Consider the following 19,809-nt stretch of genomic DNA (forward strand, 5'->3'; position numbering starts at 1 on the left):
CTTTTCCTGGAAAGACGAGCCTTTCCTCGGGTGATGCCTCTATCTCTGCTGAGCATATAGCTGAGGTTATTGTTGCAGGAATGGAGGCTTATATCCCCTTCTCTTTAAAGTCTATCTCTCCGACTAATTCTTGGTTCAATAGTTCTTGCTCTGCGGCCATTCGTGCAAGGGATGCCGCATATCGGACATTGAAAAACTCTTCTTCCTCTGACTCGCATTCAGCTTTCATATCCGCCAGAAATCATTGCAAAAATGTTATTTGTGAAGCGAAGCATTCCTTTATTCAAAAGAAATGTGACAACTTCTCATCTTCTTCCACTAATAGATCTTTCTGGTCCTTGGCTAAAAGTATCTCCAACAATTCTGTCTCTCTACCTTTCCTTCGCTTTTCTGTTCTGATGATACTATCGCTGTCTCTCCGACCGATAAAGCAACTCTTTTTGGTTCTATCTTCTCCTCTAACTCCATTCTGGATGACTCTAACATTCCATCTCCCTCTGATGCTCCCCTCACCAATCTGATGTCCCTCCCTATAATCTCTTTTCAGGCAGTCAAAAAAATACTCCTCTCTGGACACAAACAAGGCCCACGGGCAAGACGGCATTCCTCCCTGTGTCTTGAAGGAATGTGCTTCAGAACTTGCATCTGTGCTTGCTCGTTTTTGTTTAAAAACTCAAACTTTTCCTCTTACCTGGAAACATGCCTTAGTACAGCCTATTTTAAAGAAGGGTGATCGTTAAAACCCTTAGAACTACCGTCCTATTGCTCTGACTTCTACTATTTCCAAAGTCTTTGAATGTCTCCTCAATTCCCATTTTCTCAATCATCTTGAATCTCACAGTCTTCTATCTGACCACCAATACGGCTTTCGCAAGGCAAGATCTACAGGTGATCTCCTTTCTTACATCATGAATGTCTGAGCCTCTTCTTTGAGAGACTTTGAGGAATCCTTTGTTGTCGGCATTGATATCTCAAAAGCCTTTAACAGAGTTTGGCATCGGGGTCTGATATCCAAGCTTCCCTCTTTCAGCTTTCCTCCTTCACTCTGCTCTCTCATATCGAGCTTTCGCTCCGACCGCTCTATCTCCATAATTGTTGATGGTTTAACATCTCCCCCCTTCCTTATCAACAGCGGTGTACCTCATGGTTCCGTTCTGTCTCCAACACTCTTCCTTCTTTTTATCAATGACCTTCTTTCTTCTACAAATTACCAAATGCACTCGTACGCTGATGACTTGACATTACATTCATCCATGTCTTTCCCATCTGCCCCATCTTCCATCACTCGATCAACATCTCGTTTAATCACAGCCACATCTTTAAATTCAGATTTGGACAAGATCTCCCAGTGGGGCAAATGTGATCAAGTTAAGTTTAATGCTTCAAAAACTCAATTTCTTCTCATATCTATCAATCTATCTCTCTCTCTCTCTCTCTCTCTCTCTCTCTCTCTCTCTCTCTCTCTCTCTCTCTCTCTCTCTCTCTCTCTCTCTCTCTCTCTCTCTCTCTCTCTCTCTAAAACTTCACTCAACTCTCCAATCTCCTTTGAAAGCTATACAATTCCACCATGTCATGTGATAGAATAAACCTCCCAGGTATTACTCGAACATCAAATTTATCCTGGAATCCACACATTACACAAATATCTAAGTCTGCCTCAAAGAAAATCAGAGTCCTGTTCAGATGTCAAAGATTGTTCTCCTCTGAACAGTTGCTCCAACTATATAAAGGATTGATTCATCCTTGTATAGAGTACTGCTCTTACATCTGGGGAGGTTCTACCTCCATATACTTACTGGACAGATTTGAATCCAAAGCTATCCGACTTGTCAACTCTACCAATGTGACCTCAAAACTCGACCCGCTCAAATTACACTACTGAGTAGGCTCTTTCTCTTTTCTACAGATATTACTTTGGTTTCTGCGCGCAAGAACTTGCTGCTTGTGTACCTCCACCAATTAGCGAGACCAAGTAATACTTGACAAGCCACTACATCACATGATTATTGTGTGGCCATTGGCAACTCAAGGGTTGGCCATTACGATGTTTGTTTCTTCCCTCCACTGCCAAACTCTGGAACTTTTTACCTTCTCACGTCTTCCCAAACACTTATGACCTTCCCATTTTCAAAAAGCAGATTTTTTACTTCCTCAAAAACTCTTCGACTGTTCTCTCTTTCCTTACTTTTCTGTCAATGCAGTTCTTTTATTTAAGACTTGGCCTCAATGAGGACTATTTCGTCCGTGACTGAAGCCTTCAACATTAAAAAAAAAAAACCCCTGTCAACCTTTGGTGACGAAAGTGACAAATGCACAAACACTTGAAATTATTTATAAAATATACAGCACAAATTTACATTACTGTGACGACATATAATGGTGAAAGTCCTCACAGACTCATGTTTTTTTTTTAGTGGACCCCATTGGCAAACAGTATTTCCAGACATTACCAACTTCATGAAAGGTTTTTGCTCTTTAACCCCAAAAGAAGAATTTCATTTGAACTTGTGCTGCGGACAATCTGCTGAATAGTGAATCGTTAAAACATGCGGAGACATTAGATTTGGCTGATATAGGCTTTCTCTGCTAGAGTTGCATCAATACTTAAGAGTCTTGTTATTTAGTTGTACATTGCTGTTTTTTGTAACTTTTTTGGGCAAAAGTTCATTCATTTATTATTAATTGCTTGTGTTAAACACTGAACAGAGGAAGATTTTTGAGAGCCTTCCTGGTGGTTATAGAGGATAATGGGAGCACAAGCATTATAGTTGTTATCAGAGTTCCGCAGATAAACTTTCAGGGTTTCAGATACTTTAAACGTTCTTGGTAAATGCTTGTTGCACCCCGGCTGAAGGAGGCAGCGAGGTCTTCATGGATTCTTCCAGGTCCCACTTTCTCCATCCAGGCAGTCATGGCAAGCAATTTCTGACGTAACACAAGCTGTAGCTCACTTTAGTGTTTGTGTGTGTGTGTGTGTGTGTGTGTGTGTGTGTGTGTGTGTGTGTGTGTGTGTGTGTGTGTGTGTGTGTGTGTGTGTGTGTGTGTGTGTGTGTGTGTGTGTGTGTGAGTGAAACATGATGAGTCAAAGTTACGTTATTGTATAATAATTATTGTATAATATTATAATAGGTCCAATTACTCCAACACTAATATTCTTCCTTCTCGCATTATAAATAGGCAATCACTTTCTGCAGTACCCGAGGCCGAGACAACAATGATGCACTGGGACCAGTAGTACAATGCACGGTTTAAAGAAAATAATATGTTCTTTGCTCAGTCGGAAAATATGAAGAACTATAAGGGCACTCGGTAGAACGCATACCTCCACCACGTAATGCCTGAGCCACGAGAACATCTCAGGCCCAATACATTTTTGAAATATCATGCCACATATCGTTTTTGACCCCATCTCTCAATGGTGTGGAATCACTTTAAAAAGTAAATAATTCTCGTGTCGAGATCTGGATCCAGATCTTCACCAAAATCGAATGAATTTGTCATGGTCACAAACCCAACCTGTCCACCAAATTTCATCCGGATCTGTCCACAACTTTTTGAGATATCCTGTACACAAACAAACAGACAGATAGGTGGTGAAAACAACCTCCTTCACCTTTGGTGGTGGTGGTGGTAAAAATGGGGGAAAAAAAACAAGAGGTGGTGGATCCAGAGGGGGGTGTGTAGGGGGGGGGGGACGATGCAGTCAAAGGTCGAGACCAGTGGTTTTCAAACTTTTTTTAGTGGCGACCCAATTTCAGAACCTCTCTACATCGCACGACCCAAAAGATTCAAAACCCAATTCATAATATATAAGGTAAGATTTCATATGACACAAAAACATTTACTGTTCACTTTATTCACCATCGTCATGTTTTCATAGACGAGTAAATGGAGAATAGCCGATAGTATCCAAATAGTACAGTTCAATGTTTCAGAAGTTTAGTCCGAATGACATTTAGATACATCAGTGAGAAGGATGAGCCTGTTTTTCAGAAACCAACTTCTCTATTCGTGGAGAAGTAGATGACAATGCCAGGATTATATCATGCTCCATTTCTAGGCGATTTCTGTACTTTGTGTTAATCACCACCATGGTGGAGAACGACTGCTCACAAAAGTATGATGAAGGATATGGCATGAGAACCTTAATGGCGCACTGTGACAGGGTCAGGTACGACCGCAGCATTTTGCACCAGAATGGAGACAACGAATTCGTCCGCGCAAGACCCTGCGCTCCTGAATCCTGCTGGAGCTGTACAAGCTCTTCCTGTGCTGTATCATCTTCATCAGCAATCGAGTCCAGTGGAGCCGTGAAAAGATCCCGAACCACAGAAAAGGACTGCACATCCAGCTCAGGGAAATAGTGATCGAACTGTTCAATGGGTGACCGAAGGCGACGTGCTATCTCCCCAGAAAGACTGTCAAGCTCAGTATCATCATACTGGCAGGTCGTTAGATGCTCCACCAGACGGGGGAAAAGGCTGAAGCGCTTAACAGCTGCTTTGTCTGCCAGTAATTTTAGAGTCGCCAGAAATCCGCTCATTTTGTCATGAAAAATCATGAGGTTGGCGTCTTTGCCTTGGAGGGAGCGGTTGAGGACATTGAGACGTTCAAAGATGTCAACGAGATAGCACAGTTCTGACAGCCAAGAGTCTGACTCAAGCAACGCTACCCATGCCGTTTTCCCTTGTGTGCGTAGGAACTCCTTCAGTTCATCTTTGAGCTCGTAAACACGCAGAAGAAGGTTTCCTCGAGATAACCATCTGACTTGAGTGTAGAATAGTAAATTCTTATGGTCGGCATCCATCTCCTGGCAGAATAGCCTGAATAACCTAGTGTTGAGGGCGCTCAATTTGATGTGATTCACCATTTTTACGACTTCTGAGAGCACGCTCTGCAAGGTTTCTGGCAAAGTACTAGAGGCGAGCGCTTCTCGGTGAATCATGCAGTGTACCATGGAGGTCTGAGGAGCCACCTCAAGCAATTTAGCCTTGAATCCAGAACGCACCCCTAACATTGCTGGCACGCCGTCTGTTGTAGAACCGAGCAACTTTCCGAAGTCCAGATCATGGTCACGATAAAACTGCTCTACTTTCCCAAAAATGTCCTCACCTTTGGTGGTGGCCTCCAATGGTTTGATGAGCAGAGGCTCATCGACAAAGTTATCAGCCTTGATGAAGCGGACCCAGACAATGAGTTGCCCGTACGATGCGATATCAGTGGACTCGTCCAACTGTATGGCATGCCACGGCGATTCCTTGATCTTCTGTACGACCTGAGCCGTTACGTCCAGACTCATATCTTCAATTCTGCGTTGGATGATGTTGTCAGAGAGGGGTATAACTGCCAGTTTCTTCGCCGCTTCCTCCCCAACCATCAGAGATACCATGTCCTTTGCACATTGCAGCACGAGTTCTTCCGCAATGGAGTGAGGCTTTTTAGTCTTGGCAACATGGAGCGACACTCGATACGAGGCCTCTAATGCCTGAGAATTGGTCTGATGGCATGTACCCTCTCTGTCAAGACGCGTATTCTTGAGTGCAAGAAGTTTCCTCTCAAAGAACACTTTCTCCTTATCCTGATAAGGCGCATGTTTTGTAGTCAAATGCCTCTGCAACTTATTTTGTTTCATAGACTCCGTAGAAAGCACTTCGAAACAAATCACACACTCAGGCCTCTGTGGCCCATTTTTATCCACCACGTAGTAAAATCCAAGGTCCAGAAATTTATCCTGGTAAGAACGTTCTCGAGATTTGTTGGTGGCCGGTGCTGCCATCACAAATAAGGTCTCGAGTCGTACGTGGAGACGTGAATAGACGTTAATGATAGAGTCTGAGTCTGAGAGGCCGTGGATCAAACCACTAATTCCCCACCAAAATGAACTGCCCTTCAGCGAGCCCGCACATCGGCTGGATCCCATTCCAAGCGTCATGTTGTGCCGGTTCCCATACTTTGAACGAACCGTTTATATTACATCCCGTAAAAGCGAACACCGATCGAAAATAGAAATTTTTTTTCGCTGCAAGCAGACACCCGCGACCCCACGAAATTTGCTCAGCGACCCCACTTGAGGTCGCGCCCCCGGGTTTGAAAAACCAAGGTCTAGACGAACCATAACAAGATGATTATTCTTTGTTGATATTTTACTTATTTAATATAGTACAAGATCTGGATTCATCAAAAAGAGAGGTGAAAAAGGGCGAAAAGGTAAACTGCTAACAATATTGGCAATGTGAACCACAACCAGGCTTGGTAGCATAATGGTTAAAGGGTCCCTTCGGGAGGGTTCCTGGAATGTCCTATCCCAAAGAGAGGATGATCAGCTGTCTGTTATCATCTGAGCTCAAGCGTTTGGACATCGGGATTGCAGCTCTCTCTCTGAGGTTCGGAGACCGGATTGCAGCGAGATAATGGTGGGTGGTTACACCTACTATTGGTCTGGTCGCTCTGATGGGAACCATACCCAAGGAGTTGCTGTAGCTGTGTCCAATAAGCTGACCCCAATGATAATTGAGGTAACACCGGTCAACGAGCGTATTATGAGATTAAGGATTCGTCATTCCTTAGGTGTCATTTCCCTGGTCTCTGTTTATGCTCCGACTGAGGCGAGTGATCTCACCGTGAAGGATGCATTCTACGCCACACTCGAGTCTGTGGTTGATCAGTGCCCCAGACGAGATACACTTCTAGTCTTGGGGGATTTCAATGCATCGACTGGAACTGATAGGGATGGTTATGAGGTGTGTGTTGATCCCCATGGGTCAGGAACTATGAACCAGAATAGCACTAATTTCCTTGACTTTGCAAGAAGTCATAGACTTAGGGTGGCTGGTTCATGGTTTCAGCGCCAAGCTCATCGCTGGACTTGGTATTCCAACGCTGGTGGTGTGGCAAAGGAGATTGACCATGTCCTCATTGACGGTCGTTGGAGGATGATCCAGAACTGCAGGGTCTACTGGAGTGCTCAGTTCCTCAATAATGACCACAGGCTTGTTGTGTAGCAACTCTAAAGCTGCACCTTAAATCCTGGAGAATGGTACCATCCCAGCCTAGGCTGGATGTTGCCAAGCTCAGGGATGAGAGAGTAGCTGAGGAGTTTGCGAACAGGCTGAGTGGACACTTGGGGGGTCTGGGTGCTTTGGGGGGCCCTGAAGAGTTGTGGAGCGCCTTCAAGACCACCGTCCTTGATGTTGCCGGTGGATGTCTTGGAGCTCACCGCAGGGCAAAGAAGAATTTCGTCTCTCAAGGGACACTGGATACCATTGACCAGAGTCGCAGGGCCAGGCTGAATGGCAGAGCTGAGCTGTTCAGGGAGCTGAGGCGTAAAACTGTACGTGCACTGAGGGTGGACAAGGAGGCCTATGTGCGAGGAATCTGTGAGGGGGTAGAGCATCACTTGTGGACAGGTGATTCTCGTCCCGCTTACAGGGGAATTCGCGCATTACCTTCATCCAAGCCCATCCCTCAGAGCACTACAGTTCGAGCAGAGAGTGGTAGGCTCTTGAGAGAGGAGCCTGAAGTGAAGGCCCGCTGGGCCGGTTACTTTGAGCGGTTGTACCAGGCTGATCCCCCAGCTGTCGAGTTGGACGTCAAGGGCGTTACAATCCCTGTTGCTGACCCTCGAATCAACTGTGGTCCACCTTCGCTTGTGGAAACACGGACTGCGGTGAACCAGTTGAAACGGGGCAAAGCTCCAGGGATCTGTGGCATTCATGCTGAACTTCTCAAGGCTGGTGGAAATGCTGCACTCGTGTCGTTGCATGCAGTTTTGTGCTCTGCCTGGAACACAGGCATCATCCCAACTGACTGGAAGAGGGGCCTTGTTGTCCCTCTCTGGAAAGGGAAGGGTGATCGCCAAGACTGCAACAACTACCGAGGGGTGACGCTGCTCTCAGTGCCGGGCAAGGTCTTTGCTCGGATAATTCTTGATAGGGTTCGCCACCATCTGCTTGAGCACCAGCATCCAGAGCAGTCAGGCTTTACACCAAAGAGGTCAACGATTGACCGTATCCTTGCCATTCGTGTCCTCACCGAACGCAGACGAGAGTTTCGGCAGGGGCTGCTTGCAGCCCATGTTGATCTCTGTAAAGCGTTCGATTCAGTGAATCGGGATGTCCTCTGGAGGATTCTTGGTCTTCGTGGGGTGCCACCAAAACTGATCGATCTGATGTCTGAACTCTACTCTGGTACTGAGAGTGCTGTGAAGTGTGGTGGTACCATCTCTGACTTATTTCCAGTTGTTACTGGAGTTCGTCAGGGATGTGTACTTGCCCCCACACTTTTCAGCACTTGTATGGACTGGATTTTAGGGAGGATGTCGGAGAGATCAAGTTGCAGTGCATCGTTTGGGAATGTCAAGATCTCGGACCTTGATTTTGCAGATGATGCAGTCATCTTTGCGGAGACTTTAGACATCCTTTTGGGGGCCCTCGAGGTGCTGAATGAGGAGTCGGAGCCGCTGGGATTACGGGTTTCTTGGGTCAAAACTAAGATCCAGGCTTTCGGTGACATCTTGGATGCTGCTGTCCTGTCTGTGTCTGTTTGTGGTGAGGATGTTGAGGTCGTGGAGAGATTCACTTTCCTTGGCAGTGATATTCATGTCTCTGCTGGCTGCGAGTCAGAGGTCAAAAGATGTCTGGGTCGGACCTGGGGAGTCATGGATTCACTGGATCATGGGGTGTGGCGCTGCCGGTACCTGTGCGGGAGGACGAAAGTCCGAGTCTTCAGGTCCTTGGTACTTCCAGTCTTGCTCTATGGATGCGAGACTTGGACTCTGACCAAGGATCTGAGACGGAGACTTAATTCCTTTGGTACCAGGTCTCTTCGGAGAATCCTTGGCTATCACTGGTCGGATTTTGTGTCCAACGAGCGGTTGCTGAGAGAGACTCAGATGAGATTTGTTACCTGCATAGTCCGTCAGCGTCAGTTGCGGCTGTATGGACATGTGGCTCGTTTTCCTGACGCTGATCCTGCTCACCAGATTCTCTCAGCGAGGGAGTCTCATGAGTGGAGGAGGCCAGTGGGTCGACCACGTGCCTCATGGTTGCAGCAGGTTGACCATCATCTCAAGGAGATGGGGATGGGCCTGGCATCTGCCTGGGGGATGGCCAGACGGAGGCCCCTGGAGTACCGGCGGAAAGTGGACGCAGCGACGCGCTGTTCTGGCACATGCTCCCATACCTGACCTGACCGCTCTGAGTTTGGGAGGTCAGCTGTTCAAACCTAACCCTGGCTGAGTCATACCAAAGACTTTAAAATGGTATGTGCTGCTTCCTTATTTGATACTCAGCATTTTGAGCATGGACAGACAACCTTGTTGGCAACCATTGTGCAGACCTGATAGGCCGAATGACCACCTCTTGTATTGAAGTTCTTAATAAGGGAACTCGTATGATTCACCCTCCTGTCCCACCCTTTACCTGTGGTCCACTTTTTCAAAACAACATTGTGAATCCACAGTATAGGACAAAATATTTTGTGGGAATGGGAATAATATGAGGGGAGACGAAGTGGGCATGTGGCTTTCCCCTCCCCTCATGCACAAAAACATCTGGGCAAATGAATCCCCTCCCCTTTTCTGAGGATATACACTCTCCAACTTTTACTCAATTTGTTGTACTAAACACATCATGTGACACATGGGGGGACAATGTATGCCGTCCCACATGTCACGTGTTGTATGTCATGGAAAGATCGACATTTTCAACTTCACCCCGACATGTCTGTGCCTTTGGCCAGTGGGTAAGCGCTGTAGACCTTTGCCAATATGGAAAGGGACAATGAGTGCAGCTTGGCTGAATAAGATTTCAGGAAGCAAATCTTTGAAAAGTCTGCCAGTGTCTGCAAGCTGTCTTGGACAGAACGAATGTTGTACACAACCATAAGAACCATGCTCTTCACAACATGTTTCCCAGCGTAAGGTAAGCCTCACCTTAAGACATCATACAACAGCAGCAATATCTGGGATACACATAATCAGCTTTAAAAATAAATAAAAAACTATGAGCAAACATCATAAGGAAATAAACTCAACAATGTTAGTTGACACGTGAAGGTGTCATCATCATCCTGAAATGTTGCATCGATATCAGGAGACAAAGTGGTGTGAACACCTTGCCAGCTACAATTATTAATTTCAAAATGGATGTCACACTGCCTTGCAATGAAATGAGAGTCCTATGTCCTGGTGGTTGAACTTCCTCCAGACAATTACTTCCGCTCTTCTGTCTGAACTCCAAGCACGAGGAATTAAAAATCCATTTATTCATGTGGTTTCCACTGAAAACAAAACTTTTTCGTCTGTTCAGAACCGTATGAAATTGGATGAATCAGAAAATGATATTTCCATCCATTTAGTCTTGTCTCAGCATTTACAAAACCACGATCCCCCTTTCTCGACACATCAGCAGGGGTACCCGGCATTGCCTGGTGCTGTTTTCTCTTTTTGAAATTTTCAAATGTTTTTTTTTGCCTAAAACACTCCCTGGCACTCACTGATATATCTGAAACACGTACTGAAACACTCCCAGTACTCGCTTTCTTTATCTATCTGTCTAAGAAGAAGAGAATTATTGCAGAAAGTTTTCTGTAAGGTTCACTTGGCTGCACATGGATGGCTTTGAGGGGAGTCGAGCAGCGGCCTAAACCCGAATCCTATTCAGGTTCCTCCTGATGACTCCATATTTGCTCTTTGCTTATTCGATTTCCTTCTGATGACTCCCAATACAGTATTTAGTCTCCCATTTGATGATGAACCTCAAAAAGTTTGACGAAAATCTGTTCAGCCATCTCTGAGAAAATGGACGCACGCGCGCACACACACACACACACACACACACACACACACACACACACACACACACACACACACACACACACCAACACACCAACACACCAACACGGACGGACAGACAGACAAGCATCTCTCTTATTTGTAAATATTGCAATGCAACACATAGGGGTAAACAGAGGCTAACGAAGAAAATAATTGGCAAGCCAAAAGCAAGTATGAGAAGGATATTGGCCATAATATTCAACATAATAGCAAGGTGTCCTTTAAGTGCATCGTGCATAAGGGATAAATAGCAGGTTGAAACAAGTGTGGGCCCATTGAGGAATAGCACAGGGAGATTGGTTGGTGATGAAAGTGAAAATTGCCAGATTATGAAACAGTTATTTTGCTTCAACATTACAGTCAGGATAACTTACAGTCGCTGAGATAATCTATCTGGGGGAGGGGGGGAGGAAGGGCTTTCAGAGGAGATCCAGGAAGGAGTGGATGGAGTGACGAAGCACCTAAAAAAAGCTAAGACAATATAAAAGCTCTGGGGCCAGACACACACACACACACACACACACACACACACACACACACACACACACACACACACACACACACACACGTAAAGCTTAAGGCTGCTGGTTGCATCATTGATTCAGGACGAGGCTGTATGCCGTCCCACATGTCACCGATGATGCAGTACCCCTAATACCAGTACACTGCTGCTCATTTCGCCGACCTCTGAAGGATGATATGATGACAGGCTGAGTTAACCCCACTTGGTGTTAATTCAGCAGCCAACAGCGCTCAAACTCAGGACCCTAGGATCCCAAGACAGCCACCCTAACCACTAAGCAAAAATCAGACTTTGGGGCCAGATAATATAGATCCAAGAGTATTGTGGGAGGTGACGCAGCAGGTAAGCGGGATGTTAACCATTATCTTTAACAGGTCGTTGGAGTCAGGGCAGGTACCAGAGGATTGGAGAGCAACAAATGTAACCATTACCTACAAAAAGATATACATAAGAACTGGTGAATGACAGATCTGTACACGTGGTGTTGGCTTAATGGTTAGGGTGGTGGGCTTTGAATTTGAGGGTCCTGAGCTCAAATCCTGCTTTGCTGTTGATTAATGCCAGGTGGGGTTGACTCAGCCTGTCATCGTTCTGAGCTCGGCAAAATGAGTACCAGCTTGCTGTGATGATTGAGCCATTCGAGTATCCTGTGTCGGAGTGGTGACCTGTCCAGGATTGTGCCCAATAGCCCAGGAGACTGCTTTGGCACCACCGACTCTGTACAAAGTGTGGTTCCAATGGATGGATGGAGAGACCTGTTAGTTTAGTTTCAGTTGTGAGGAAGATGTTGGAGACGTTGGAACCTTTCGGTAAATTTAAACTAATTGAACAGTCTGTATAGATTTACTAAGGGAATATCACAGTTTATATATTAGAGTTCTATGAAGTTTCTGGATGGGTGATGCAGGTAGCGAAGATATTTGGCTCTCATTGAAACCAAAAGTACAACATAATTAATGTTCTCAAGGTCCATGAAATAATTGAAATTGAGAGATTAACTCAAACTTTTCCAATCACTGGGGATGGGGACTTTTGCTAGATATTCATAATTTACATCAATAATTTGGATAGTGTGGTGAAGAGTAGGCTTTACAAATTTGCAGATGACACAACGCTTAGAGGTATTAAGATAAAGTATATAGCAGAGAGAGGAGTGATCAGATTCAGGAAAGTCTGTAAACTTTCAAAGATTGGAAAAACGATTGGAAGATGTAGTTTAACATAAAGTAATGTAAGGGGGAGGGGAGGGGGTTTATGCCTGGTGTTGGCTTCATGGTTAGAGGTGGTGGGTCCTTAGTTCGAATCCTGCTCGGCTGTTGAGTTAATGCCAGGAAGGGCTGACTCAGCCTGTCATCCTTCCGATGATTGAGCCATTTGAGTATCCTGCGTCAAAGTGGCGACCTGTCCAGAATTGTTCCAAATAGCCTAGGAGACTGCTTAGACAGCACCAACGCTCTGCACGGAGTATGATCCCAATGGATTTGGATTGGATGTGTTGAATTAATACCAGGTGGGGTTAACTCAGCTTGTCATCCTTCTGAGGTCGGCAAAATGGAGTGCCAGCTTGCCCTTCAAGTATCCTGCGTCAAAGTGGTGACCCATCCAGGATTGTGCCCAAAAAACCAGGAGACTGCTTTGGCAGCAACGATGATCTGTCCAGCATTTGATCCTAATGGATGGATAGATGAATGGATGGGTGGGGGTTGTAAGCAGACAGGACACTGCCAAAGCAGCTGAAGGTAAAACGAATCGGGTTTAAAGTTGTATTTGTAGAGGATAAATTATAAATCAAGAGGTTGTGTCAACACTGAATAAGAATATAATGAGTCCTCATCTTGAATATTATGGAAAGTTTTGGTCACCACATCTAAATTCTGAGGAAGGACATAGTTGGCACAGAGACTTTGGCCGAAAGACTGACTCAATGAGTGGCGAAAGGAGACAGGGCTTTATACATGCGAATTGTAGGTGATTATATATTATGAGGTGATATAATGGAGATGTGCAAGACCAGGCGTAGTGGCGTGCGCCTGTAATCTGGCTACTCGGAGGCTTGGGTTTGAGGATCGCTTGAGGACGGGAGCTCTGCACTGGGCCAAGCTATGAGAGGGTGTCGGGCAGCCCGGAATCATGGTGAAACCCAACCCTTATCCATGTGTCGTAAGAGGCGACCAGGGTTGCGTCAGGAAGGGCAATCTGCGTAAAACCTGTGCCAAATCAGTATGTGGATCATAACGGATGATCCGCTGTGGCGACCCCTAACGGGAGCAGCCGAAAGACGAACAACATAATGGAGATGTGTAAGATAATGAAGGGAATGGACAAAATAAGTGCGGAAGAGTTTTTTTCTGCAGAATGTAAAGTTACAGGATCAAGGGCCACAGTCTGAGAGTAAAGAAGAGGGGAGTTATGACTATTAAGGCAAGGGTCTTTCACTCAAAGAGTAGTAAATGCATGGAATAGTCTCCCTGAAAAGGCATTACCAGTTAATGTTTAAATTTGAGTTAGGTACCTCTAAGCATTGGAGATAAAGGGGTATATGTATGTTGGCATAAATGGTGTGGATGGGTGATTGTATACATGTCATGATTGTGATGTTTGAGAAGATCTCCTCAAAAGGTGATGATTTGTGTCTGTGTTCGCCCAATTGCTCTCACCCCCACTCCTCCACCCATCCCATTCTTCCCCCATTGAATTTAAGTTGATAAACTGAGATGGAATTGATATGGTGTTGATGTAATGCATACTTGATGGGCCAAATGGCCTCCTCCTGCATCCAAGTTCCTTGTTGTCCTTCGACAATTACCAATTTATCAAGTTCTATGTAATTGTAGGTAGCAATGGCCGACAGAATATAATCTATTGCCGAATGCTGCAGGTGTGTCAAACGGTTCATCAGTGGTGGGATTGCTGGTCATCATGGCTGTATTGCTCATGGCAATTGTGGCTGGAGTGGTTGTTGCCAGGCGATACTATCAGTCACAAGGCCTCTGTATGCTTCCATGTCGCGACTTGGCCATTGGGCGCACCATGGGTTCGAGACCACCCAGAGATTCAGCTCCGACTGTCCTCCTCCACGAAGACGAGTGCAATGAGCAGTTATAGCAACCCTTTTAACATCCCATACCTTCTTCTCTACTTTCAAAGTCTTTCCAATTATTGCCTTGCCTTTTGCTACTCATGGCAGTAAATCGTTCCCAAATCACATCACATTGAGAAACTTTGCATTTCAAGGCACCACTCAGGGAGGGAAACAAAGATAAGAAGCGAATGCTTTACACAATCCCAGCACAATGATGTAGAATCAGTTGCTGCAGCTGATTACCAAGATTATACCCACTCCCCTGCCACCCTTCCCCTCCCATTCCACTTCATTGCAATCATCCTCAATCCTACATCAGCAGCAATGCAGACTGAATTTTGCATGACAGTGCACTGTTTATTAGGTTGGGGGGAGGGGGGTGATGCTTGCAAGTTGTGTATAATTAGTTCCTGTAATTAATCAACAACCAGTAAAACCAAATATGCTAACTCTAACTGATGGTGGATTTAACAATAGTCTGTGAATGCAGGTATTTGTGCTGCGAGCTATTATTGCAACAGCACACAAGGTTTGATTGCCCACCTTGTAAAGGTAAAATAATTTAATGAGCACCATGTGATGACGAAAGCATCTTGCAATGACGAAAGCACTGTGACATGCAAGGCTTGCCTTTGCCTCAATCCCCATTTCAAGAGGCATCCACTTGATGACAAAGCAAGGCATCTCCTTGTGATTTGAACAATTTGTGAATTGTGGTGTACAGGAAATACTTCATAAGGGAAAGCTTTTTGGTTTAGTCTTGAACCTTAATCCTCCCTTTTCCCCACTCCCTTCCTGATTATTTTTGCAGCATCCACCGCACATTTTATTGTTGCAGGAAAATAAAAGCGTGTTGTTACTCACAGTGGCTTCTTTTAGACTGAAATGTTGCACATGAGTAATATTGTGAACTTCTTTGAACCTCGCTCTTCCTGTCCATGGAACCGCCTTCCAGAGGCCATTCTTTCCCACTCTTCCCTGCAGGAATTCAAAGAGGCAGTGCACTGCGATCTCGTCATCCCCAACCCTGAGGCATGATCTTTGCTTTACCCATTAACCCTTCCCAACTCAACCCTTTCACTTGGTGATTTCAGTTTCCTCCATCTCTATCTCTATCTCTCTCTCTCTCTCTCTCTCTCTCTCTCTCTCTCTCTCTCTCTCTCTCTCCCTCTCCCTCTCCCTCTCCCTCTCCCTCTCCCTCTCCCTCTCCCTCTCCCTCTCCCTCTCCCTCTCCCTCTCCCTCTCCCTCTCCCTCTTCATCACTTCATCTCTCTCCCTCTCACTCCGTCTCTCTTCCGTCCTCTCTCTCTTCCACCGTCTCTCCGTCTCTCTCTCCCTCTCCCTCTCTTTCTCCCCTCTCTTGCTCTCTGTCTTCATATCTCTCTCTCTTCCCCCTCCCTCCCTCCTCCCTCCCTATCTCTCTCTCCCTCCTCCCTCTCGTCATCTCTCTCTGTCCCTCACCTCACCCCTCTCTATATCTCTCTCCCTCCCTCTCCATCCCTCTCTCTCTCCCTCCCTCTCTTCATCTCTCTTTCCCTCTCTCTCCCTCCCTCGACCTCCCCCTTCCTCTCTCTCTCTCTCTCTCTCTCTCTCTCTCTCTCTCTCTCTCTCTCTCTCTCTCTCTCTCTCTCTCTCTCTCTCTCTCTCTCTCTCTCTCTCTCTCTCTCTCTCTCTCTCTCTCTCTCTCTCTCTCTCTCTCTCTCTCTCTCTCTCTCTCTCTCTCTCTCTCTCTCTCTCTCTCTCTCTCTCTCTCTCTCTCTCTCTCTCTCTCTCTCTCTCTCTCTCTCTCTCTCTCTCTCTCTCTCTCTCTCTTCATCACTTCCTCCCTCTCCCTCTCACTCTGTCTCTCTTTGTCTCTCTCTCTCTCTCTCTCTCTCTCTCTCTCTCTCTCTCTCTCTCTCTCTCTCTCTCTCTCTCTCTTCATCAGGTCATGTCTCTCCCTCTCTCTTCCTCCCACTCCTTCCCCCTCCCTTCATCTCTATGTCTATATCTCTGTCCATGTCTCTATATCTCTTCATCTCAATCTCTCACCCTCCCTCTCTTCCTCCCTCTCTTCATCTCTATCTCTCTCCCTCTCTTCATCTCTATCTCTCCTCATCTCTCTCTCTCTCTCTCTCTCTCTCTCTCTCTCTCTCTCTCTCTCTCTCTCTCTCTCTCTCTCTCTCTCTCTTCCTTCATCTCTTCATGTCTCTGTCTGTGTCTCGATCTCTCTGTCTCTCTTCATCTCTATCTCTCTCCCTCCACCTCTCTCTCTCTCCCTCCACCTCTCTTTCTGCTCTCTCTCTCTCTCTCTCTCTCTCTCTCTCTCTCTCTCTCTCTCTCTCTCTCTCTCTCTCTCTCTCTCTCTCTCTCTCTCTCTTCCTTCATCTCTTCATGTCTCTGTCTGTGTCTCGATCTCTCTGTCTCTCTTCATCTCTATCTCTCTCCCTCCACCTCTCTCTCTCTCCCTCCACCTCTCTTTCTGCCCTCTCTCTCTCTCTCTCTCTCTCTCTCTCTCTCTCTCTCTCTCTCTCTCTCTCTCTCTCTCTCTCTCTCTCTCTCTCTCTCTCTCTCTTCATCTCTCTCTCTCCCTCCCCCTCCCTTCATCTCTTCATGTCTCTATATCTCTTCATCTCAATCTCTCACCCTCCCTCTCTTCATCTCAATCTCTATCTCTCTCCCTCTCTTCATCTCTCTCTCCATCTCTCTCCCTCCCTCCCTCTCGATCTGTCTCCCTCCACCTCTCTCTCTCTACCCCTCCCCCTCTCTTGCTCTCTCTCTCTCCATCTTTATCTCTCTTCATCTCGATCTCTATCCCTCCCTCTCCAGCCCTATCTCTCTCTCTCTCTCTCGATCTATCTCCCTCCACCTCTCTTGCTCTTTATCACTCTCCATCCCCCTCTCTCCTCCTCTCTCTCTCTCTCTCTCTCTCTCTCTCTCTCTCTCTCTCTCTCTCTCTCTCTCTCTCTCTCTCTCTTCCTCCCTCTCTCTCTCTCTTCCTCCCTCTCTCTCTCTCTTCCTCCCTCACTCTCTCTCTCTCCCCTCTCCCTCTCTCTCTCTCTCTCTCTCTCTCTCTCTCTCTCTCTCTCTCTCTCTCTCTCTCTCTCTCTCTCTCCCCTCTCTCCCTCTTCATCACTTCATCTCTCTCCCTCTCCATTCCTCCCTCTCCCTCTCACTCCGTCTCTCTTCCTTCCTCTCTCTCTCCCTCCCCTCTCTCTCTTCCACCGTCTCTCCGTCTCTCTCTCCCTCTCTTTCTCCCCTCTCTTGCTCTCTGTCTTCATATCTCTCTCTCTCTCTCTCTCTTCCCCCCTCCCTCCCTCCTACCTCTCTCTCTCTGTCCCTCACCTCACCCCTCTCTATATCTCTCTCCCTCCCCTCTTCATCACTTCATCTCTCTCTCTTCCTCCTCCTCTCTCTTCCTCCTCCTCTCTCTCCGTCCGTCCCTCTCTCTCTCTCTACCCCCCTCACCCCTCTCTCTCTCCCACTCTCTCTGTCTCTCTTCATCTCTCTCTCTCTCCCTCTCCCTCCCTTCCCCTCTCTTCATCTTTCTCTCTCTCTCCCTCACCTCACCCCTCTCTATATCTCTCTCTCCCTCCCCTCTCTCTCTCTTCATCACTTCATCTCTCTCTTCCTCCTCCTCTCTCTGTCCGTCCCTCTCTCTCCCTCCCCCTCTCTCTCCCCCCTCACCTCTCTCTCCCACTCTCTCTGTCTCTCTTCCTCTCTCTCTCTCCATCTCTTTCTTCATCACTTCATCTCTCTCCCTCCCTCTCCCTCTCCCTCTGTCTCCATCTCTCTCCCTCCCCCTCCCTTCATCTCTTCATGTCTCTGTCTATGTCTCTCTATCTCTTCATCTCTATCTCTCTCCCTCTCTTCATCTCTATCTCTCTCCCTCTCTTCATCTCTATCTCTCTCCCTCTCTTCATCTCTATTTCTCCCGCTCGCTTCATCTCTCTCTCCATCCCTCTCTCTCTCCCTCTCTTCCTCCCTCCCTCTCCATCCCTCTCTTCAACTCTATCTCCATCCCTCTCTCTCTTCCTCACTTCATCTCTCTCCCTCTCCCTTCCTCCCTCTCTCCGTCCATCCCTCTCTCTCTCCCTCTCTGTCTCTTCCTCCCCCTATCTCTCTCTTCCACCCTCTCTCCCTCCATCTCTTAATCTCTCTCTCTCTTCATCAGGTCATGTCTCTCCCTCTCTCTTCCTCCCCTCTCTCTCTATCTCTCTCTCTCTCTCTCTCTCTCTCTCTCTCTCTATCTCTCTCTCTCTCTCTCTCTCTCTCTCTCTCTCTCTCTCTCTCTCTCTCTCTCTCTCTCTCTCTCTCTCTCTCTCTTTCTCTCCCCTCTCTCCCTCTTCATCACTTCATATCTCTCCCTCTCCATTCCTCCCTCTCCCTCTCACTCCGTCTCTCTTCCTTCCTCTCTCTCTCTCTCTCCTCTCTCTCTTCCACCGTCTCTCCGTCTCTCTCTCCCTCTCCCTCTCTTTCTCCCCTCTCTTGCTCTCTGTCTTCATATCTCTCTCTCTCTTCCCCCCTCCCTCCCTCCTCCCTCTCTCTGTCCCTCACCTCACCCCTCTCTATATCTCTCTCCCTCCCCTCTTCATCTCTCTCTCTTCCTCCTCCTCTCTCTCTTCCTCCTCCTCTCTCTCTCTCTCCCCCCTCACCTCTCTCTCTCTCCCACTCTCTCTGTCTCTCTTCATCTCTCTCTCTCCCTCTCCCTCCCTTCCCCTCTCTTCATCTCTCTCTCTCTCTGTCTCCCTCTCTCTCTCTCTATTCTCTCTCTCCTCTCTCCCTACACCTCTCATTCTCCCCTCTTTGGCTCTCTCTATCTCTCTCCCTCCCTCTCCTCATCTCGATCTCTCCCCTCTGTTCCTCCCGCTCTCTCCCTCTCTCCCTCCCCTCTCTCGCTCGCTCTCCTCTCTCCCACCTCTCTCTCTCTTCCTCCCTCTCTTTCTCTGTCGATGTCTATTTCTCTCCCTCCGTCTCCTCTCTCTTCCTCCCTGTCTACATCCCTCCCTCTCTCTGTCGATCTCTCTCCTCTCTCCCACCTCTCTCTCCCTCTCTTCATCTCTCTCTCTCCCTCACCTCACCCCTCTCTTCAGCTCTCTCTCTCTCCATCCGTCCGTCTCTCTCTCCCTCCCTCCCCTCCTCACCTCACCCCCCTCTCTCCCTCTCTCTCTCTCTCTCTCTCTCTCTCTCTCTTCATCTCTCTCTCTCCCTCCCCCTCCCTTCATCTCTTCATGTCTCTATATCTCTTCATCTCAATCTCTCACCCTCCCTCTCTTCATCTCAATCTCTATCTCTCTCCATCTCTCTCCCTCCCTCCCTCTCGATCTGTCTCCCTCCACCTCTCTCTCTACCCCTCCCCCTCTCTTGCTCTCTCTCTCTCCATCTTTATCT

At 47.0% G+C, this 19,809-nt stretch overlaps 2 protein-coding genes across 7 annotated transcripts in view; both read left to right on the top strand.

The window, feature by feature from the left end:
- The window catches only part of LOC147030968 (macrophage mannose receptor 1-like), a 355,425-nt gene extending 340,123 nt beyond the window's left edge, over positions 1-15,302 (top strand). For all 6 annotated transcript variants that reach the window (XM_085875590.1, XM_085875591.1, XM_085875593.1 and 3 more), the window contains one exon: positions 14,236-15,302. In XM_085875590.1, coding sequence (XP_085731716.1) covers positions 14,236-14,462 — 227 coding nt within the window. In that variant the 3' untranslated portion in view covers positions 14,463-15,302. The remainder of the gene's footprint in view (positions 1-14,235) is intronic.
- A 2,776-nt stretch (positions 15,303-18,078) lies between these two features.
- LOC147030970 (uncharacterized) overlaps positions 18,079-19,809 on the top strand; it is a gene marked incomplete at its 5' end in the record, with an annotated part of 27,305 nt that continues 25,574 nt past the window's right edge. The window contains one exon of the mRNA XM_085872202.1: positions 18,079-18,345. Coding sequence (XP_085728328.1) covers positions 18,079-18,345 — 267 coding nt within the window. The remainder of the gene's footprint in view (positions 18,346-19,809) is intronic.

Source organism: Eptatretus burgeri, chromosome 3 (assembly GCF_056783735.1).
Source record: "Eptatretus burgeri isolate ZD-2024b chromosome 3, Ebu_testis_v1, whole genome shotgun sequence".
NCBI classification, from domain to species: domain Eukaryota; kingdom Metazoa; phylum Chordata; class Myxini; order Myxiniformes; family Myxinidae; genus Eptatretus; species Eptatretus burgeri.